Consider the following 24,796-nt stretch of genomic DNA (forward strand, 5'->3'; position numbering starts at 1 on the left):
TAGAAAAGAAACGACATAGAATCATAAAATAGTGGAATTGGTAATGCATTATAGCAATAAACACAATAAAAGCAATAAAAAGGAGGAAGAGATTGAAAACTAATACAAGCAATAGGTGGTAAAGGCAGTAAGACAGACATCAATTAAAGTAAAATTAAAGAAATATGAGCACTAAAACAAAATTAACAAAAAAAACATAAACCTATAGAAATACGTTTTTGAGGAGGTTATTGAATCTGCTGTTTGGTTTGTTCATCATTTTCGACAGAATCCACATATGTTTGTAGCGTCCCTGTCCTGTGAGAAACACATATGTCTAAAATGTCGACTTTTAATGAGCACAGAAGAACAGGTCTATTTTCATCTTTGTGGCTGCAGGTTCCAGTTAATCAGAGAGGGTTTTAGAGAGTTTACTTAGCTTAGGAAGGAGGACCACTTAACATTTAATCCATCTGTTCCAGCTCAAAAACATTTGGATAAACGTGGTTTTCACTGGACAGGAATGTGATGAAAAATTCTGAAGGTAACTAAAGCTGTCAGACAAATGTAGTGGCGTAAAAATACAATACCTGCCCCCGAGATGTAGTGGAATAGAAATAAAAAACAGAAATCACTGAGTGAAGTACAGCTACCTCAAATGTGTACTCTACGTCTGTAAAACAAACCATGTTCTGTTCTATTTCGTGAAGTTTTACGACTACTGATACTGATGGATTGAGTTCAACATTTCCAGATGAATTATGTCATTCCTGAAACTGTGCAGTTTGCTTTTCCCATTAGATGATGAGAGTTTGAGTGTTTCTGGAGAGATGTTTATCTGTTTGTTTTATAACTGACAGTCTGACTTCTTTCTAAAGGTCAACTGTGACATAATGAAGCAAGAAATATACTATATTTCCCTGCAATTTAACCCTTTAGCAAGGGACAGAGCACTTAGGTGTCTTCATGTTTTCTTTGCAATAAAAGTGTCAGAAAATGTCTTTTTTGCAAAATCTTTTGCACCTTTGTTTTCAGGAAGAGCTTAACTTTCCATATCTGGCCACTAATTATCATTATTATAAATAATAAATGCTTAAAACGGAATTGAAGTTTTTAGCATGTTTATTATCAGAATCAACTGTAAATGTCCATAATGAAACATTTTGAGATTGCAAAAATGAACTTTCAACTATTTTACATCTGCTCAAACATGCTTTTTGGTCTTAAACATTCAGTATCCATATTATATATGGATATTGGCTTATATACATATTGGCTTCATATTTTTTTGTTATTTCCAGGTGTTTTTTTAGTCCATCTCTGAGACATTTCCTTTCTACTTGTAAAAGAGTCCCATATTGCTGCCATAAAGTGTAATACAGTGTCGGAAAGCTCAGGATCTCAGCTTACAGATGTTGTTTGAATTTTGTGGATAGCTCACATGTTTCAGGAGTTACAATGATTTGAAAGCTGTAAAGTGCTAAATGCAGCACCGGAGAGACTACAGTTGTTAAAGGGTTAAATAGCTACAATTGAATATATAACCAACTTGTTGAAGAGAAAAATATTCTCCTGCAGCAGAACCTGGTGAGAGGTTGCAAGGGGCAGAACAGAAACGCAGTCAGCAATTCAATACGGGGGTAAAGTTTGGAAATACAACTTTAAAGAGAAGTTTCCTCTCCGTTTGTGTGTGTTTGCTGCGTTTGCATACAATAATGTGGGGCATCTGTGTCTGTCTACGTTTCAGAGATAGGGCAGATGTGATCTCTCACTGGCTCCCTGTGTTTGTATCTGTGAGAGTGGGACAGAGTGTCGGTAAGTGATTTATAGCTTTCCCTCTCTGAGCCAAACTTCGCTGCTGGCCTGCAGAGCTGACCCAAGACTAGATTAGCTGTCACCGACATCACAGTATCATCTGTTCCTGTTAGCATTACACAAAGTCTGGAAGCCAACATCTTTTCTTCCACATTTTCTGTGCTTGTGCTGTGGTATTTGCACATGTTCCTTCTTCTGAGATGCAGTGTTTGGAAGTTTCACCTTTGCTTTTTTTTTTTTTTTTTTTTTTACATTCATCTTATTGTTTGTCTGTTTTGCTATGAGAAAACATCAAAATTATGGATTATCTAAGGATTACCTTATCTGATCTTATTTTTTTTTTAACCCTTTCATACATAGTGGTCACTACAGTGGACAGTTACTCTACAGCTTTACTCTTGTATATTCATGAGTTTTGTTGTTTAAGTTCCATATCAATCAACACAGTGGACACTTAGCATCATCTCATGAACTGCAATTCATACCATTATTGTAACTTTGCTGTTCTTGATTGGTTCTTGAGTGGAAATCAATTGTTAATATTTATTTTTTGCATATTATCTCCACGAAGTGAGTAATAACTAGTATTAGAATATGTTAAAATGTGAGAAAAATCAGATTAGCAGCATTAAACATGGTTTCATTTCACGGTTTTTATATCACTTTATGATATTGGGTTTTAAATACATGTTTCTTTGCTTCAAAAATAAAATTCATGGTGTAGCTGAGTGGACATTTTTGTAACTCCATGAAAAACAGGTTGATTTAAAAAAAAATTCAATCACATTATTTTTTTGTTTTTTTTTCATGCCTAAAGAGGAATAAAAACACTCAGGAAAAAAAATCTTGATTAAGGTTCTCATAATTCATGCATGAAAGGGTTAAAGATATGTTTATTAGGAAAGTATACATACAATATGCAAACATAGTATGTACAAAACAGGTACATTCTGATTTTCTTTCTCGCCCCCCCCCCACCCCCCCCCCCCAAAAAAAAACAAAACAAAAAAAAACAAAAAAAAACAAAAAAAAAAAAAAAGCCCCCTATCACCCATTATAACTGCAACACATTTACTGAACCCTCGGCCCCTTTTTGCATCTAGTCACCAATCAAACTATTCACAACCATGATGAAAATAAATAAAATTAAATCAAGCAGGGCAAAAGTCAATTTTATCCAGTATTTTCTTGTAAAGTATCTCATCTCACCTCACTTCACTTTACCTCATCTTATCTATTTTAGTAAATGTAGTCTGAAGAAAAAAAAAAAGTTTAAGGATGAGATTCGTGTCAAAGGTGTCAGTAAGCTGCTGTCTTTTCATTTAAATAAATCATCTATTAAGGACATGTCCCATTAATATTGAAGGACACAAAGGAAGAAAAGATCTAAAGAGGAAAAATTAGAAGCAGAAAACAGGGAAAAATGAACCAACGATGAGGTCACTTCCTCCTTGTTTAACACTTAATTTCAGAAATTATATTAAACTCTCCAGGGTGTGATTTTGCTACCCATCACACCAAATACAATTTCCCATGTATTTCAACCACGAGTTAAAAAAGTACTCACAGGAAGTCCTTGATCTCCTTGGGTCCCTGCAGGCCCACCTGGTCCCGGAGCTCCAGGTGCTCCAGGGGCTCCCTAAGAGGAAAAAAAAAAAAAAAAAGAGTAAAAGTAAAGAAAATCAAAACAAAACACAGGTAATGATGCAGCCCCTGTATCAGTCTGACCTGCTAAAGGAAAATAATAGACACTTACAGCGGGTCCAGGTGGTCCCTGTCGCCCCTGAGGTCCAACGTTACCTGGAAGACCCTATAAGAGAAGCAGATGCTGTATGATAAATACCAGGCAGGTCTTTATAACTGCACACTAAAGCTGTTTTAACACAAAGCCTCTCTGAAATGGCCGAGGAATTTCCTTTAAATTTCCCGACGAAACCAAAAGTGAAATTGTTATTTTCAGTCACGTTATTAAAACTGGGTCCTGTTTGTGGCCAGTCTGTTATTTCCCATTAAATGCTGATGATCTGTATTCCACTTTTCTTGTTTCATCTGAGCGTCTGCATGTAAGGATCACTTTAACTGTAGAAGCGCGTACATACCTGTCTGTCTTGTTAATAAACCAAATATAATAACATGATATATGATAACATGATGATGGCTTTATTACACCCTAATATTTCACTCTAATTGCGCTATTCCTACAGATTGGAAACTGGAAAAATAGCTAAACCTGAGATTAAACTAAACCTTTCATTTCAGTTTGGACCTCTGTTGGTCTTTGCGGTCACACTTTAGTGCTGATGCCCTTTCAACATGGACTCTCTCTTACACCGTTCTCATTTTAGCCTGTGTAAAGGTGCAAGCTGTTACTGAAAAACAGTCTGTTTTCTTTTGACTTTGTTGCACATCTACTGGAAATGTTCATATATTAATTCATCACTTTTAAATGTTTGTCTGAAAAGCTGAAATCTCTGTGCAATAACCACAAAATAATGTGACGGTGAGGAATTTGGTGTCACAATATTATACACACAACATCATTACTGTCTATTTGACAATCCAGGCTGTCTTAAAAGTTTTTGTTTTGGGTGTTTTAATAAGAAATTCATCCTCCTTCCTACTCCTAAAGGGGTCAGACTCATGAAAATGTAACAGTGTTTTGTTTTGGAAAGTTTATGGAAACTGGATGAGGTTAATGTAATTCAGATTTTTTTATGCATGCCCAAATAAGCACAAAATATGTGCAGGTGCTGTCTGTTTAAACTCTATTAACTGAGCTTTATTATTAAACAGTCTTTGCAAAGGTCTAGGAGGTGAGGCTTCAATTTTTCAGTATGGTCCTAGTAACAGCATACATTGTCTGTATTGGATAATTTATACATTTAACTGTTTATCTTTGGCCAAAATGATGGATGAGTCTTTTCCAGCATGTTTTATGATGCCGATTTTGAGATAAAGCAAATAAATGTAATCCTGAGCTTTAACTGTTGAAAATGTTTACAAGGATTTATAGCTTTCTTTGATGAATTTCAATGTGTTTCAGATAAATAAAGCACCCAGAGACTGAGTTTTGGCGAGATTTGTGTTCTTTTTAACTCTAAGCCAAGTTTTGTTTTGGTTTTTGCATTGTATCATCCCTCAGAAAATGTGAGGTGCTTTATTCCCAGCGGACTATTGTGATGCTCAAACGTTTTCAGCGTTTACACAAATCGGATGACAGAGCCTAGTAGCTATATTAAACTCCTATAAAGTTGTAATCTCATAAAGCAGCACAGGCGTTGTCAATGAATATTCAGAGCTACTTTCTGTTCATAATTACGGTTCAGTTGGTCACATTACACTCTCTATAATCAGTGTCAAATGAATAGTGATAACAGGATCTGCTGCTGCTTTGATAACCTCCAGTAAACTGTTTCTTATCAGTATTCACTGCATCATGTTTCTCGTTGCTTTTGATGCATGTGCTAAAAAAACATTAACAGGGATTGAGCCAGGGACACTGTCGGAAACATCTAAGCGTGACACCGAAGTTAATTCTGGAGCAATGAAAGCACTGGTTTGAGATGTACGCTCTATGGAAACTAAATTACAATGAGCTCTTTGTGATTCTTCAAACATAAAACGCACAGCAGTTCTATACATCCTAATAAAACATGCATGTGGGATGCAACAATTCTAATTTATCGCAGCTGAAATTGCTTTACTGAGAAGTTATTTCTAATCATTGCATTCAATAATTATATGAGTAAAGATGGACAACCTCATCACTGTAGAGCGCATGTGGGAAACAACATTTTTATGGCTTTCACAGTCTCTTCTAGCATAACGACCGGAAATTAATTGTATCCTTTTGGTTTATCTGTTGTTGAGCCTGGATTAGGAATGGCAAACAATGAGAAAACATCACGGAGCTCACATGTTGAAACAACAACAAAACAAGTACAAAAAGTTATTGCCAATAAAAGAGGTGTAAAATCTGAGCGACTGTTTCAATTCTACCACGGTTTAAAAACATTAAGTGTTAATTTTTGTTGCCAGTGTAGATACTGACACCTTAGCTTCGACACCAGTTCTTGAAAAACACTTCTTTCAATATCAATTTTCTATTTTACAAAAAATTAATTAATTATAGCACAAATGTTAAGTTTAATTTTTAAGTTTTTTCACTTAGATAATTTTTGTAACATATCCCATAAAGTTGGAATAAAGTATTTTTTACCTCTTCTGATGAAATGATTGCAAAATGTGATTGATTTTTGATAGATAAAGTGGGACTCAGTATATAATCATTGTACCTGGTCGAAGGTGATTACTGATGCGTATAAATAGGAAAAAAAAGAGGAATGTGTCTAAAAACAAAAGTACTCCAACTTTATGGGCAACGGTGTATGAACAAATTTACCACACTGAAACTTTTCTGTAGTTTAATGATGAGATTAATCCTGGTTCTTCACACCTTCCACTTCAACAGTATCAGCCACTCTCTGTTTTCTTTCTGACTTTCTTTTTATTGTGTCATTTCATTCTAATCCTGAGCTCTCATTCTCCCTATTGATCGTCTCACAGGCACAATCCACCATCCCAAATCCACCTTCCACCAGGGGACTCTAGACTCTTCACTGGAACAGGTTCAGATGTTTTCCTGCAGAACAATCCCCCCAGGACCCACTTCAGCACCGACCACTCTGAGTCTGCACCCATGCATTTCCATCAGTAAATCTATCATAACACTTCATTTATGTGCAGGGAGGTCTCTTGTAGTTGAAGTGTGGCATAAATTAAATGTTGTGCTCAGAACCACTGCGTTTATAAACCAGGTGTAAAACATATAAAATATAATTCACCACTACTTGAAGTGGTATTATTACTGGTGGTACTATTATTTCTGTGCCTTTGCTATAAATAGTTCTGGCACCATCCACTATCATTCTGGATAAGGGGTTAAGTTAGGGTGACCATATTTTGATTTCTAAAAAAGAGGACACTCTGCTCCGGCCTCGAGATACTTGATCACACTCTATGTAAGTACTGTAGTATTCTGTGCAGAGCACCTCTAAACCCAGAGAAAATATTTCAGTGAAACAGGCTGTTTGGTATTATTTTATTATTCTAGCTGTAGAAGTGTCATAAAAACTCCAGTGTGTATGTACTTGTGTCCTTTTTTTATTTCATATTTGTTGTGGTTATTCACATTTTATTGTTAAAGGATAGTTTTTTTTAATGTAAATATTTTCATAATTTGATGGGTTTTTTTGCATTATTTATAGGCATAATATAATTTTTATTTTAATTTTTTTTTCACATTAAACCTAGAAGAACATTTGGAGTCATGATTTATAGGTTATTATGCTGTTATTTTACTTGAGATCACAATTGGTTTGAATGTAGCCCCTGAACTACAACAAGTTTAACACCTCTGACTCTTAATAACTTCAGTATAATTTTTGCACATTGCTAGTTCATACTGTGGGCAAGACTGGAACCTTTGGCGGGCCAGTTTTGGCCCACTGGCCGCATGTTTGACACCCTTGCTATAGTGCATCTATGGACAGGTCCGTCCATCCCCACATCCACAGGCTGTTGTGGATCAGTAGGTGCTTTTCCATTGATCCTCAAATTGCGCAAATATAACTTGCACACAAAAATTTGCAAAATGGAAAAATCGCCAAAACTCTTGTTTTTTGCTGAAAAGTTTTTGTGCAGCCAAGAGGTGGTTTTTCGGGGCGTAGCGAAATGGGTATATCTCGCAAAAACTGCAACGGAAAGACATTTTTCCGCAACTAGAGTCACGTGAAAAAAAAAACGGATGTTGACGGATGTTACAACAAGCAAAGAAGAAGAGTTTTAAAAGAAACATAGGCACACCAGGAAACCAAATAATTTTTTAAATTTAGTACAGGATAGAGGGGTAATAATAATGAATATGGCTTTAAATCAACACAATATTTACGTTCATCGCTATGTTTATGGAACGACTTCTCATGTCGATAATAAATAACAATTGATTGCATTTGTGGTTTAATGGAAAAACCAACATTATGCACTTCTGTTTTTTCAACATTTAGTAAACATTGGTAAAGTTTTGTGCAGATGTCCAATGTAAAAGCGACTAGTGCCTTTCACTGCCCTAATGTCTCATATATCACTGGAAAGTGCAAAGCCTTTTATTCCAGTGGGATCTGGAACTTTTCCGATTGCACGAACAGTGACGGACACTGAAATTGCCCTTGTGCCTATACATGCACATTTAAAGAGTTTTTCCTGTGAAAAACAATGAAAACCGGACATTTTTGCTAATTTATTAAAAACTGCCCGGACAGGACGTGAAAAGAGGACAGGCAAGTCTCGGCAAAAGAGGACGTCTGGTCACCCTAGTTAAGTTATCTGGTTCATTTGGCTAGTTTTGGGTATAGCACTGAACACAGAATAGCATGACAGTGAACATGCAAAATAATATCAGGAGAGCAGTAGTTTTGGTGGAATATGCACCTGTGAGGATGCATGTCAGAAAAAAAACACATGAAAAGATGTGCCTCTATCAAGCCTTGCCATTGTAGTTCCATTTTGGAGGTTACTGTTATGCATGTCTATTGTTTCATATATCGAGAGGGACTATCAAAGCCATTGGTTGACAAAAATATTCGACTTATTCCGGCAAAGAACTTCTAGCGATCCAGACTACTCTTTAGGTACTGAAAATTTCACAGTATGTAAGCAGATCAGTTGGTGCTATTAACCATTCCTCTATACCAGGGGTGTCAAACTCATTCTAGTTCAGGGGCCACATACAACCTAATATGATCTAAAGTGGGCCGGACCAGTAAAATAATATAAATAAAAGTATAAGAACTTATAAATAATGTCAACTCCAAAGTTTTTTTCTCTGTTTTTGAGTGAAAAAAGTCAAATTCCATAATGAAAATGTTTACATCTACAAACCGTACTTGAACATAACATGAACAAATATGAACAACCTGAAAATTCTTAAGAAAAATAAGTGCAATTTTAACAATATTATGCCTTAGTTTATCATTTATACATATGCATCACAACTTACAGATCACAATGAATCTACAAATACACAAAACATTTAGTAAGAGGCAGAATATTGTTAAAATTCCATATACTTCTCTTAAGAAATTTCAGGTTATTCACATTTTTTGCAAAAGGCTAGTCTGTAAATGTAAATATTTTGGTGTAATTTTACTTTTTTTTTTACACTACAACAAAGAGTAAAAATTGTAGTTTCATTATTTCTTAGTTATTATGACGGTATTTTACTAGTACTGGTGACCCACTTGAGATTGAATTGACCTAAAATGATTCGAACATCCTTGAATTTTAATATCGTCAGTGTAATTTCTGCATGTCACAAATTCATCCCAGGGGCCAAATTGGACCCTTTGGCGGGCCGGTTTTGGCCCCCGGGCTGCATGTTTGACACCTGTGCTCTATACCCAGTCCCAGGGGAGTCATTCTGTTTTAGCATTCTAACCTCAATTTAGCCCCTTTACACTGTGTTTTACAGAGTATAATACATTTATTAGTTTTCTTCTGAAACATCTGTTGCCTCAGTAATGAAAAATCTCCAGCATTTTCAAGTTCAAAACAAAAAAGACGATAAAACGCAGATTTTGTGACAAAAAGTAGAACATTTGGTGCTTTTAATGACACCTTTAACAAACTGAAACACATCCTGACCTAAGGTTGTCCCCGCGTAAGCCTTATGAATATCAAACCTATCTGGCATGGTGTGGAGAAGCTCTAGCCAACAAACAGGTGTCCTGAACAAAACCACATGACAAGTTGGAAAACTATGTATGACATATTCTGTAAACTACCACTGAGGGGATGAGCGTCTGGAACCCTGTTAGCCAACACAGAGACAGCAGATGGATTATGTGTACAGTTTTTCACCTCGACTCAAGCCAAGCCAGGCCAAAACTCTTCTGTTATCATCTTACATCCTCTTCTTTCTGCCTGCTGACACATTACGCTCTGGCGGCATCTCTGTTTCGGTATTTACAGCCCAGTTGGGTATTGTAAAGCCTTATTCCTCTGTCAGCATCAGCTATAGCCAGCTGCCATCGCAGAACCGTTCTGAATGGGATCAAATGGGGTGTTTTCTAAATGCATGGGGAAGATGTATGAGTTTATAAAGAGACAAAACTAAGCAGATGCACACAGCTGGAGGAGTGCCACCAACATTTCCAAGCCAGTGTCTGTGGAGTAAAAAAATACACGCTCTTTGGACGGGATTCATGCATGCATAAAAATCCAACAAGGCTCAAAGTTTCTTGGATTTTTGTTGTTAGAATATATTTACAGCCTTATCTAACAAACAGAGTCGCCTAGGTGATATTTTGTAGTTATTTTATTGTATAAAAAAATCTGTTTTAAAATTTGGTCTTTTATGTTTCAGCGTTTAAAACATCAGTGAGCCTCTCATTGATAACTAGCAGTTCAATACACATGCATTCAGCAAAGGTATCTATCTCTGAGTCAGCCCAGTTGAACACTCTCAATAAATTTAATAAACATAAATGACCGAATCATTGAAGATTTAGGGATAGAGGAGATTATTTGCTGTAAAAACTGTGACACACACTGAGGCATTTCTTTTATTTAGGATTTAGAGATATATCAATAAAATGGATTTGACTTTATTCAGCATTACTATTCTTATTCTGCAGTAGATTAGATTAGATTACTTGTATTGTATTCTATTCTACTGTACTGAACTGAAACTCTCTGAAGTTATTCCACTTGGAGCCTTCTGTTCTGTTCTGAGGGACATACAGCATGAGACCATTGGACAGTGCCTGTGTTTTTGAATTTGAAATTACTGTGTGTTGTTGTGTTATAGCTCCTGCACTTCCTGTTGAAAACACTACTACACCTCTAAAATTGTATGTTTTAATCTGTACTGTCACTATCTCGAAACTGTTCTGATGACATTGTGCTGCTGACCTCTTAGCCAGGTCACCCTTGTGAAACAGATCCTGATGTCAATGGGTTTTATCTGGTTAAATAAAGGTAAACAAATAAATAAATTGTATTGTGTTAGATTAGACTAACAGTTTTATGTATAAGTGTGTAAATTCATCAAGTGACAGGAAAGTCCTTGTATCGTCTTAGCCAATAAAACTGATTGTGACAGAGCACAAAGTCGTAGCCGTGACAGAAGACAATCCTTTAGATTCAGATGTTGCAGTAAAGAAGCTAAAACGTGGACAATTCACATACATCTTCAACTTGGAAGCAGAAGATCTACACAATCAACACGGTCTCAGAGCAGACAGCTAAGATTAGTGTCAGCAATTCAGTATCCGACCAAACGTGAAATATGGTCGCAATCCCTCCTCCCTCTGGTCCTGTCACTGGAGTGAAGGCATAAGGATGGACAAGAACACACGCCATTTTACCACAGCCAACACTCACAATGATAAATCCACTTAAAAAAGTAGTCCCAGAGAAATGTACAAGATGCTCGTGCTTAAGAAGAATTTGTTAAATAACTGTTCACTAATTATTCAAAGAAACTAGGCTGCTTTTTATGCTTATCTGTATTCGCTTTTGCTATTAGTAATTATCTTTACTCATCTTATTATCTTACCTTCAGTGATTTTCTCAGTTTTCAGAATCTGGGAACATTGCCATACTACTTTGCAAATCACTACCTGCGCGCCACAATATTACTTTACACCTGTCAATTAATGTGGACTGAATGTAACACCTGAGATACAAAGACTGTTTTGTTTATTGAGAGTGTGCTATTGAAGCATTTATTATAATATTTTGTCATTTTTAAGTGAATTGTTCTGTACATCACATCAAAACTACACTGCTTGACCAAAAAAAAAAAAAAGAAAAAAAGTAGCCATATGGATTTAACTAAGCAAATAAGAGCCTTCCATTGGTTTATTACTGCAGTGTTTCGGCTGCAATGAGTTCTTTAAGTAAACATGATGCAGTGAGTAACTTTTAATTTCTTAAACAACTGTCAGTTTGCTAAAGAGCATAAAGATTGGACTGTGTTTCAATGGAAAAAGGTTATGTGGTCTGACGAGTTGTGACATTTTTTGTAATATTGCACAAGTATTGCATGCCGTAAATGCATCTTATAGTCAAAGCTAAAAATGGTCCAACAAAATACTGTGTGTGTCTTTTTGCCTGGGCAGTGTATATGCACTGTCATATGTATATAATCATTGACTAACGTGTTGCTCACTTGCCCGTTTTACTTTAAACTAATGTGAAAGAAATACTATCTGTGTGTCATACTGTTAATAATTACATAAACAGTGATTAATCTTACCCTCGCTCCTGGGGGTCCGTCTCTACCAGGCGATCCCGGGCTTCCAGGGACGCCCTATGCAAGACACAAAAACCAGGCTTAAATCACAATCTGGCTTGACTTTGGTTAATCCAGCAGGAGAGAGTAAAGACAATAAATACAGAGAGGCAGCATTTCAGTGATGGATGTGAGCTCTGTGTGCCATGTATTTAAATATATTCACATTCATCCAGTGTAAGTCTTGTGCTCAGCACTGCGTTGACACTACTGGACATAAACATGATTTGTAAAAGACAGTAACTTTCAGCCCTCTGGATATGGGGCAGTTTCTCCTTCCCCTTCATTCACCTCTATGCAGGTCAATGCAATAAGCTGATTCCAAAATACAGTCATGGATTAAGTGTTGAGGTAATTTATCTCTGCACTTCAGAATTAGTGGAGAGCTCATAAAACAGGACAGTTAATGCTGTAAAAGGTTCACAAATTACAGGACGGGGTTGCAAAGGACAGGCCGTGTATGATTAATGATGTGCCATTGTTTAGACGTTGGCTGAGGCATACACTCCCAAGACATCAGCAATAATATCTGCACTGTCGTTTTCACACAACCCCCCCATCTACACACACACACTTAAACACACAATACAGTGGAAAAACAGCACAATGAGCAAGAAAGTATGCATCCATATGCGCACATACAACACACTTAAACTGGAGTTTATACATAGAAGCATACATCTGACCTCATTCCTGCATACAAGACACCAAATTGTTCTTTTCATACAAAGTGAAGAAACTCTGCTGCACTATAACTGTATTTTTAACTTGTTTTGAATCGCTGAGTAATCTGGAATGAAGGTGAAGGTTGTTCTGCTTTGAAAACTGGTTGAAATACCTTCAATATTTATTTTATATTTAAGGAAAAAAAAACATGCCCGTCTTAAAATACCATGATAACAAGAGTTTTTCAGGGTAGGAGGTATCTAGTGTACACCACAACAAAAGCACATAACCACACACCTCCGCCTCACAAACCCATGTCAACCTTTGAAGTAGACCTTGAGAATAATGGCTGCAAAAAGGCCAAAGACAAACAGAAAATAACTGCACCAGTGAGTCTGATTCAACACATTAGTCTTACAACCAAGTCTTATCCCTCTAACTTAAAATATCATTTGGACCTGCATTTTGTCCCCATAAAAGCGCCAAGTCCCCACATCTATGGATTCAGATTTATATCCACATTGTGTGATAAATATCTGGACCACACGGCCACACAAAGAGCTGTTAGAGTCCAGATCAGAGTTGAGTAGTGACGACAGGGTCGAAGAGGTGGGACTATACATCTGTGCAGGATCACACAGGAGACAGACTCTAAATCATTACCACACTCACATACTGCTTTCTCACACTTTGGGGGACTAGACTGACATTTATTCAGTCCCCTGATCTAACCAAACTTAAAAGTACCCATTTTATTTGATATGTCTTATGTTGAATCTTACCTACTGTGTATACTGATATCTGGTTTTTGTTGATATACTGAATATGTTGTTTGCAACCATGTGATTTTAGTGTCCCATTAAATTCAGATGGAGGGCGGTAAATATACAACATGCAGGAAAGTGCTGACTGAGTTAGTTTAAATGTTTTATAGTGAAAAGTATTAACCTATAAGTTACAGCATTTAGTGGGCCAGATCCTTATATTATGAAAAGGAGGTGTTTTTCAACCAAAACAGAGTATTTACTACTACTGCTACTACTGCTACTAGCCTACCACTACTACTACAACTACTACTACTACTACTACAACTACTACTACTACTACTACTACTACATGCAACAATTGACAGCTGTGGATTAAATTAGCTACATTCTGTTTTTTCCACTTTATTTTATTTATTTAGCACATAACAGTTTAATTCAATGTTGATTTAAAATATAAAAGAAACAACAACAACAAAAAAGAAATCAACGACCAAAATACATGTAAAGACCAAAAAATAACAACAACATGAGCATGGGAGAGGTAGAAGCCAAAAAGGCTTAAAAAAACACCATGCCCATGAAAACTAATGAATGAACTTAGAATAGAATAAAATAATTTTACAGTCAACAAAACGTAACAGGTTCAGTTATCTGAAATCTTTTACCAGTTCACTTAGAGTTAAGTGAGTCAAAGCAAATATTCTGCCATCAATTTATGTTTTAGTCTGTTCCTATAGATAGATACTGATGTGGAGGTATGCAAAACATCTAGATGAGGGTTCCATAATTTAGCACCATGAAATCTAATTGAAAACTGATTAAGAGATGTTTTCCATAAAGGTAAATGCAGATTTGTTGACTGACTGGTAGGATATTGATGAATCTGGGAGTTGTGAAGAAAATAATGCTTGATATATGAAGGTCAGTCAGAATCATAGAGTGCTCTAAAAACAAATGTGCAGGTCAGAAGTGTGTTAATATCAAAAACATTCAAAAGGTTTCATTTGGTTTTGAAAAAGTGAATATTTTAACAAACTTTTTCTGTAGTAGTAATATTTTGTCAGCAAACATTCAATGCTGTGGTGCCTCAACATTAACATTAGGGTTGTTAAACGTACATTACTGGATCAACAAGACTCAGAAGGCTCACTGAATGTCACTAAAGATGTAGATTAATGTGTGTAAATTTCAGATCTATTGACTATAAGTGGATCAAAAAGCCTGGGACAGAATTATTCATGCATAAATTAACTTCCCTTTTGGTCAGTCCACTTATCAGCATTCATTTTAGACGTTTTTATCCATGAGGCTGATGTTGCTGTACATAATTTTTTCTTCATAAAAAGTTACATACACACAGACACAGCTGCTCTCATGAAGTAAATCAATGCTTTGTAAAATAATATCTCTGTGGGTGAAAAGTCAGAGGGGAGAGGACAGTTTTACAGTTTCCACAGACTTCTTTTTAGTGTTTTTTTAAAACAACGTTTATAGAAAACATTGCGTAAGTCTGCTAAGTTAAACAATTAGGCTGCAAATACAAACCACTGTACTTTTTAATTCAAATTCTAGCAACATAACAATGTACTGAAATATGCCTAAACATACCACTACAGTAGGGTAAAGCAAATGAACCCAACTATCCCAAGTAAAACTGAGTCTGACGGACCAATGACAAATTTAATAGTTCAGTTATAATGATCATCTACTGATAGTGATCACCTTGGACAGACTGATCACTAAAAGCGGTTTCCACTGTATTTATGTCTTTTGTGCAACTGTTAATATGATACCTAGTGGAATTTACTTTAAATTGATTTTTTTTTTTTTTAAATCTATGATTGTACACAAACACAGCTGAAATGTATAAAAAAAAAAAACAGTTGAAAGAATGGGTCCAAAACCATTTTACTAGTATTGAATTTCCTTCATTTTCCCTTTCATTGATAACAAGTAAAGTTAGTTGTCATTAATGCATTGTACTCTCTGAAGCAACTCAAACCAGACCAGGTATTTTGTCAGTATTTTTATGTCTTCATTGGGTGCTATGATGGGACATTACCTGCAAACAATTTATAGGATTTTAGACTTTGTTATTCTGTAGGTATATGCTATTTTTCTACCAAAGTCAAAACATATTTGTGTAACAAAGTAATAATAAGTATAACCTATTAACCAAAACTACAGCTGAAGTGTCCATCAGGGGAAAAATCACTTTTATACAATAAACAGAAGCCCAGAAAGTCAGATTAGACATGTGAGGGATCTGACAGTCAAAACCCAACATGAAATTAGACCAGATAATCTCAAATAACCCAATGAGACCAGAATGACCCTGGAGAAAATAACTGCCTTTATATTATTAGAGAGAAGTTCAATTCAAGCCTCTTGCAGCCAGGCCTTTCTAGTGCCAGCATGTAGTGGCTGTCAGTGGTATTAAACTTTAAGACACTTGGGCTTCACTTTAGACTTTTAGACAAACTTTGTTGATCCTTAAGGGAAATTACTTGGTCACAATAAAAAGCAATAAATAATATAAATAGAATACACTAATAAACAGTGCAAAAAAAATACAAGATTTGCATGTAGAGCCACAGTCCCTGCTCCTTGATTGTCACTCCATCATAATAAGAACCTTAAACTCTGTTGGAAACCACAAATAGAATATATCAAACGTAAAATGTCCAAGGCTGTTGTGAATCTTTATAAAACTCGAGATTTGTTAAAGAAGTAATGTTTGCATATATTGTATTGTTCACTTGTAATGCCATATATGTCATGCTGTGTGGAAATTTAGAGCAATGTGTTTAAAACTAACATAGACTCAATAACTCCAAAAAAAGCTATTAGACTAATAAATAAAGCTGGTTATCTTCGATCAAGTAATCCATTTTTTTAGGATCTGGTACATTAAAATTTCCTGATATTGTACATTTAAAAACAATGGAAATTATGTTTCGTGCTAAAAGCTAAAGTCTTCCTGTTTGTATTCAGAAAAAATTTAAGTTAAGAGAAAGGAATTATAATTTAAAAGGGATGTTTGTGTTTGAAACATGTAAAGCAAGAACAAACATTAAATATCAGTGTTTCTGTTATTGGGATCAAACTACGGAGCCAGTTGAAGGATGAAGTGAAATTGTGAAGCTCGCTGTCAAGTTTTAAAAAAGCTTTAAGTTGTCAAATTCTCAAGGGCTACGAAAGTGCAATGATCTCTAAGTGACTCAAGAAACTGAATGTAGACTAATTTGTGTTAATATTTTATTTGCTGCAACTTGAGGTGTGGAGTTGGAGTAAGGATGGGAGTAGGAGAAGCAAAAATATGCCTCTGGCTTCAGCTTCTTTCTTTTTCAGTTACCAATTGTCTTAATTTTATGTTGTTTTTTTATATGTATGTGTTTTGTACATAACTGAAATAAAAATATTCATTCATTCAAGAACAGGTTGGTTCACTAGAGGATGACTTCCTGTTTCTGTGTCAGTATGTTTTTTTCCCACAAGCCGCAATTTTCTGTACATTCTGACATTACAATAATATTTTTAAGATGCATAGATCAGGAGAAAATGGAGTTTGTTTGAGGCTTTGCTGTTTCTCAGCGGCAAATCCTCGTGAGATCTTGCAAAACAAATCTCATCTGGAGAAAGTAAAAATGAGCAAGAAAATAAGAAGATCAGAACTGATCTGAAGAGCCTGAGCTTTTGAGGTGGGGGCATCCTCCCTAGATACAAAATAAAATGCAAAAGCAAATAGCACTCCGCTGGCTGTTTCAGGGGAAATTTAGTAGAACTCTAACCTAACCCTAACCTAAAACAAGTCTTAACCCTCAAACATATTGATTTACATCACTGGGGCATGCATGTCGTCCCCTGAACACAACCCAGACACCACAACGAGGCTGTATAAACAAATTTGGGACCCCATGACCTAAGTATCAGTCCCACACACACTGATAAACAGAATCAGTATGAGCGAGATGAATAAGATGGACGCAAACACTAACTCACTTTAATATTCATTGCAGCTGCATTTCTCACCATCCAATTGAAACAGAGGTGGAGGGGACGCTGATGACAAGGTTACGTTGTATTTACCGCAACGAGAAAAGTGAGAGAGAGCGAGGCGGGGAAAGGCGAAGAGAGAGCAAGGGAGGTAATTGATGTTTTAGAGTTGTGATATTCTCTGTGGTCCCTCATATATTACAGCAGGGCCCTGGAAGCTGCAATATTCCCCCACTGCACCCCCACCCCCCCACCGCACACACACACACACACACACACACCTACACACACACACACACACACACACACACTACAAACCCATTCATATTCCTCTCTCTGACAAAACACATTATTACTCGGTAACATAGTGCAGCACAGGGCAGCACTGCCAGCTTTTATTAATAGGACTATGCAGCCATAGAGAGCTAGATAGTGCTGCATCAGAAGTGTTGCAGCTCTGTGTGAGCTCGTTCAGGGACTAGTTATTCTCTCAAGACACTGGTTACTGCTATTGATCTCTTAAAAACATCATGTATAGTTAAAAAATAGAACTCAGTCTAGACATAGCATGCCATCAAATTTTAACTGATGCCTCACAGAAATATTTTATTGATCCCAGAGAAGCTTAAAACTGTAAATAAAAGCATCACATGTAATAACCAGTATCAGTACAAGAACACATTGTCTTTGTCACTGGAAAAAAAAAAAAGTTTGTCATCGTCAGTGCCATAATGAACACCTGTGCTACAAAATCAGCAAAACAGCTATTATTCCTGTAATTGTAACATTTAGGTTTTTAAATTAAACTCAAGTGGATACCGCTGAAAAAAAGAAAAAAAAATCCAAACACTAGAATCCACACTCACATCTGTTAAAAGCCTGAAGAAAGAGACCACCGCTCTGTGGTATAGTATGAATGCTTTTAAAGCAATCATTGGAAAGATAGGAGTACAGTGTGCTCCGGAGGCAGATCGATATGTCAGTTGGCCAAAATCAGTGATTGGCAGATGGAAGCAGTGACTGTAACCAGCTGTGCTCTGTGGTGTATAAAAAAGTTAATAGTATTCCTTTATGCAGCCTGCAGGAGCTGTCTCTTAAAATCAAAACGTTTGCAGTGTCAGCTCTATGTAGAGGGATGGACTGCAGTGAAATGCAGCTGAATTCTAAATGAGCACATCCACTTATTTATAAAACTACTTATAAAACTCAGTGTTTGTACTTTATCCTATAATACACAGGGTAGAGGACACCATGATGGATTGTATTTTCATCACAGGACTTACTCCATGTAATTTATCATAAACTCAACCAACACAATGGAACAGATTCTGTAGTTGAGCCTCAAGTTTAATAAATGTGTTTTGAAAGACATAAATGTATCAGCTGTCTAATATAATTTGAGCTGGTCTTCAGACAGCAGTACAATAGACACTATCTACAGCAAACAGTGTAGCATCATGTTCTGTAACCAACTCTAAATATCTAAAATACTATTATACTATCAATAATAATAATATAATAATAATATAAATAATAATATTTAATAATAATAATAATAATAATAATAATAATAATAATAATAATAATAATAATAAAATACTATCTAAATACTATACTAAGGAGGGGAGAGAGTATTTCAGAGGATCTGGCTTCTTGACTTTAGTTTAAAAATATAAGACATTGCTTCAGTTCAGAAAAATACATCTTCAAGAACTTATAACTTGTAGAAGAATGTGTGAAAATGACTGTTTAAAGGAAAAAAATGTAGACTATCAGACAAGGTTATAGTGTATTGAAAAGAATCAGAAGAATGCAATACAACAAGAAATATTTTCTGAGATATATTGCCATATTATGTATATAATGAAATGGAATAGACATCAACAAAAGATTATATTCATAGCCAGTGTTTTGTCTAACATCTAAACTATTGGTCTTTTAGCCATCCCATAGATGAATATGACTTATACCTGTCTGAGAAACACCAAGGATGGTTGATAAATGTTCCCTTCATCATGGACGGTGTATGTACCCAACACTTCTCTGACCTCAGCGTTCAAGTCAAAGTCCTTCATTCAATGTCCTGTTTATCTGTAAATACTGCCCCGCTAGCAGAAAAATGCTGTAATGTAAAAACTGAGTGTGTTGAGCACTTATGGCCTTTCTGCGTGCTCAGAAATTCAGGAAATATGGTGGAAATGGTTTGTCAGCAAAACTCTAAACTGCATACACTGAACTTCAGTTCTTTGTAAATATTTACATCACATGTACCAAATTTTTCATTAGTCAACAAAATAAAATAAATAATAAAAGTTTTTAAAACTGCCATAAAAAAGTTTCATTTTTTCCATTGAGTATTTTTTTAACAGACAGATTGGTTTAAAATGTATTATTTCTATTAAATTCCTCTATATAACAGTATTATATGTGAATTCATGACTCCTGAAAAACGCTGTAATTCCATAATTGCCAACAAAGGTCAACGTAACGTCAAATTAAACTGAGACTAACCAGCCATAACAACACCTGTGAGGGTTAATAAACCTAGTGTAACAGCAGCAGATGGGTGTGTCTGCAAGTACATATCAAAACAGCTACTTTTAACAGGAATTAATTAAATGGATTAAATCAGAGGCACACTGATAGTGGATTTTTAAAGGCCAATACAATAATAATAATTAGCAGCATTGCAAAATCGAAAGCTATTTAATTGGTCAGTATCATTATATCTTTCTTTCCTTTAGAAACCTGACGACTGTTGAAATGCACATGAATAAATACTGTAATAAATCTGAATCAGTGAACGTGAGAATCAAAGCAATTTGTCTAAGACAGAGAATTAACAAACAGTACTAAGTCCATTCAGGGGGCAAAGCTTAATGAGAAAAGCATCCCTGAAAAATATAACCTGTGCTGGTCCACAGTTTCTCTGACATGGATACGGTCCCTGCTGACGTCCAAGGCTCCCAGTAGAAGTCCATTAAATTAATTCAGTATTACCTCTGATTGGTTCACTGCCCAATAATGGAGACACAGGTAATGATTATTCACAACTCGATGATTCCATTAGGCTGCTGTGTCTCTGTCCACATTTAAGCAACAAAACATGCCACATGCACACGCAAATACACACAGATAGTTAAACCCTTACTCTCAATCTTCCTCTCATACTCTTCATCAAGCCTTTTTTCTCCTTCTTTTTCTGATCTGTCCTTATCCTTCTTTTTCGCTCATCCTTTTTAATATACAGTATTGTGGTACAGTCCTATCTACAACTAAGCTTGGTGGTAAACACCTTAGATTTCATACAGTATATTAAATACGTGTTTTGCCATTTAAAAACCAGTCTAGACCCTAGAGTCTGTGGAGAGAAAAATGGTCTGATGTGATTTTACATGCATTTTGAATTATTACCATTTGAATAATTATCCATGTAAGGCATTTGAGAAGAAAATCCAAAGTTTTACCTCTACATCTACACATGGAATGAAGTTACTGCATTTTGCTTTTATAGGGCAACAAGTCCCACGCCTGTGAGCCTGCAGGGCTGTGGCACCTGAAGATTGATGAAGCACTCATTTATATTCTCCACACATACACAAAGAGAAGGGCAATTTATAAGCAAATACACTTGAGCAGCTGGCTTTGTTGTAGTATTTGTTTAGTCAAAATGAAAAGAAGGGGAGAAATCACTGCAGATTGAAAAATAGGTGCCCCTCTGTTCTAATAGGAATCAAATCAGCACCACACACACATCACATCAGTGTTTTACTATTGTAGTAGTAGTGAAATAGTTTCTTTGGGGTAAAATTGGGGGTAGAATTGACCCCAGAAGAAGAAGATACAGTGAAACGTTGTCTTACCATGGATCCGACTGGACCGATCTCACCTCTCTCTCCCTTTGCACCAGCAGCTCCCTGTGAAAATAAATAATACCATTAAAGCTCAGCACGACCACAAGTCATACACACAGCTACCAAGAGATGGAAACAAACGTCAGCTATCGTAATAAGATGCAAAGCCACCACAATTCTGCAGAAAAACTTTGGCATGCTTTGTATAAGATCCCATAAGTGTCTCAACGTCTATTTGAGGCAACATTTGTCAGTTTATATTGGCAGGTGCATGACAGCTCAGCCTGTTCCTGATTGAACTTATTTTGTGACCATACTGCGCACATGTGGGAGTAACATGGCAAACGGCAAACTTTATGTGGCTGTGTTTTCATTATAATTTTATGGAGCAGGGTGTAACAGAATTTCTTGTTCCACATCAGTCCTGATTCCAGATACGGCTCATGTAGTTTCATTTGTAAAGATATTTTTCTAGGGTGGTTTCAGCACAAACACATTCTGAACATCAGAGGATATTTGTTTGTTCTCAAGCCCAGTTCAGGCCTAAGATTCCAGTTACTACTAGAGCTGACGTGGTTTTAAAATGCACTCTTACATAGTGTATATGTAGTGTTTATTTCCATTCCTCTGAACAACAGATATGCTCTAAAAATAGACTACAGAAATCCCCAAACATCTTGTATATTTTTGCTGTTTGATAAACATACAAAACTAGAATCACAACTGTACTAACTCCCTATCACTATTCTCATACAGATTTTAAGATAATAAAAATTATACACATCTACAAAAATTGTGAGAAGTCTACAGTTAAATAGAAGTACAGAATCATTACTATGGAGGTGATTCTAAACAGTTCATTGCACTGCAAATTGAGAAAATGCATGCAATTAGTCACAGCAGACACAAATTAAGAAAACAGCTTCATCAGTTTGACAACACGTGTTACAAATATTCACAAAACAGCCCAATAAAAAATGTGCTGCACTATTTTGTATCCTTCGGAAACATTTCTATTGTCCTCCCTTCCCATTTGCAGCACATTTACTATTTGATGAAGCTGTTTTTTAGTTGCTTGTGGTGGGTCTATTTGCATACATTTTCATAATATGCAGTGTGATGTTCTCTCTTGGCTACTGTAAATACTGCCCTGTTGTGTTGTTGTGAAGTGTTTTTCAGGACACTGAACATCAGCATTCTGCAAGTAGACTTCAGCCACTTTTTTAATACCATGAATTGAGCTTCATACTTCCTTGATGTTAATGTTTCATTTCTGAAAAAGCATCACACAATGCACTTGTATTTCACAATGCACACTCAAAATGATGTCTTACCGGAGGCCCCTGAATAGAGAGTCCACTGGGTCCCTGAGGACCGGGAGGTCCTGCGGGTCCAGGAGGTCCAATCTCTCCAACAGGCCCTTGAGGTCCCTGTAAAATATGACTGACCATTTAGTGACAATTCCACCTTTGGCTCCTGAGGTGAAGAAAACTAGAGCTGAGGAAACTTCCCTAAAACCGTATACTCATACAAAACCTCCCTCAGCATGGTAAATATTTTACAGCATTCTGAAAGACACCTCTGTTCCCCTCTTAAGTAATATTGAAAATGACACGTCCAAGTCCAGATCTAAAACACGTGGGATGTGAGAAAATTACAATCCAAAGACAGAAAAAGTTGGAACAGTATTGGAAATGCACATAAAAACTAAGATTTAATTTTTAGACCTCTAAAAAATTATACATATAAAACAGTGCACACAAAGTTGTATGGTACAATTTTGTTAAGTTTTTTGTTTGTTTGGTTTTTTTTAATTTTTTTTTTTTTTTAATTTTTATTATTATTTCAATTCATCATATGTTGTGTTTAAATATACTGGTGTGACGAACATGAGCCCATTTCCTTGACTTCTTCAAGATTTAACACTACAAACCTACACATTTACTCCTCCAGGTGGTTGATTTTGACTGTTCCCCAAGTTCTTTCTTTCTTTTCCCAAACCTTTGTTTATTTGGAATTTTGTAGAAATTGGGCAATACAAACACTGTATCATATGTAACAAATCAATTGAATTAAAAAAATAAATAAATAAAAAAAAAAAAAAAAAAAAAAAAAAAAAAAATATATATATATATATATATATATATATATATATATATATATATATATATATATATACACACACACACACACATATATATATATATATATATATATATATATATATATATATATTTTTTTTTTACATGTATACAAAAACAAAACAAACAAACCCAAGAACTACACCAACCTTCTCCATTAACAAAAAGAAAATTTAAAAAAAAAAGAAAGCTTGAAAAGTTCACATTTAGAATATTGATGCGTTATGTGTTACACGAGGTACATTAATGAACGGAAAAACAAAGAGAAGGACCAGGAAGAAAAACTACCATTAAGGTTCAATCTGGAACAAAGGGGAAATTTGTTCCCCGAGTTCTGACATACTTTGGAAAAACAGCATTTTCCTACCACGCAACATGGTCGTGGAATAATCTTCAAAAAACTGTAAAACTACATACATTCATTTCTTTTAATGAGTTTAAAAGTATCATGGAGAATGGAGTGAAGGAAGAATGTCACTGTTTTTCTTGATGCCATTATGGTTGAATAGCTGTTACTGTGTTTTATTGTTAATTGTGTATCATGTATGTGTTTTATGTTGTTCAGACTTTGTATGGCTGCTACCTTGGCCAGGTGTCCCTTGCAAAAGAGATTCCTAATCTCAATGGGACTTCCTGGTTAAATAAAGGTAAAATAAAATAAAAATAAACAAACTCGGATTACCATCTTTACTACATATTTCGGGGCTTTTGCTACCTGTGGTCACCTTCAGAATCGACTCCAGGAAATAGACTTAGACGTTTGTCCATCCATCTATAATCAGGCTGTGCTGGTGTTGCAGATCATTTGACCCATGAGTAGACACAGCACAGAGGCTTCCTGCAGTCAGAAAAGACTAATTTCCTGTGAACCGCACTGAACTGCAGTGTTTGTAGCTTGTCGGCTCAGCAGCACTGGTAGCCAAAGTAATCCTCACTATATTTATTGTTTTGTACTTCATCCGTACTATTACTGGCTTCATGTCTTTCTTATCTGTGCAACCAGTCAAACAAGGTGCATGAATGTGGTGGGAATAAAAACTAAGTGAAGTGTGTTAAGTAATGTTTAACTACTGATATATATCTTCAAAGTATAAAAAACAACAACTTAGAGGTGAATCAAATGACATGTGACTAAAAATGTCATTAGTAGGAGGTTTATTTTAATAGCGGCGCCATTTATTTCCCCATCTTTCAATGCTTGTATTGTATCAAGTAATATACCCA

General features: G+C 35.7%; 1 protein-coding gene across 2 annotated transcripts in view; it reads right to left on the reverse strand.

Annotated features, from left to right (window-relative positions):
• The window catches only part of col14a1a (collagen, type XIV, alpha 1a), a 204,882-nt gene that overhangs the window by 20,292 nt on the left and 159,794 nt on the right, over positions 1–24,796 (reverse strand). For both annotated transcript variants that reach the window (XM_030157539.1, XM_030157538.1), the window contains exons 38-42: positions 22,766–22,861; positions 21,441–21,494; positions 12,113–12,166; positions 3,551–3,604; positions 3,362–3,433 (exon numbers count right to left, since the gene is read on the reverse strand). In XM_030157539.1, coding sequence (XP_030013399.1) covers positions 3,362–3,433; positions 3,551–3,604; positions 12,113–12,166; positions 21,441–21,494; positions 22,766–22,861 — 330 coding nt within the window. The remainder of the gene's footprint in view (positions 1–3,361; positions 3,434–3,550; positions 3,605–12,112; positions 12,167–21,440; positions 21,495–22,765; positions 22,862–24,796) is intronic.

The sequence above is a fragment of the Sphaeramia orbicularis genome, chromosome 16, assembly GCF_902148855.1.
Source record: "Sphaeramia orbicularis chromosome 16, fSphaOr1.1, whole genome shotgun sequence".
In the NCBI taxonomy this organism is placed as follows: domain Eukaryota; kingdom Metazoa; phylum Chordata; class Actinopteri; order Kurtiformes; family Apogonidae; genus Sphaeramia; species Sphaeramia orbicularis.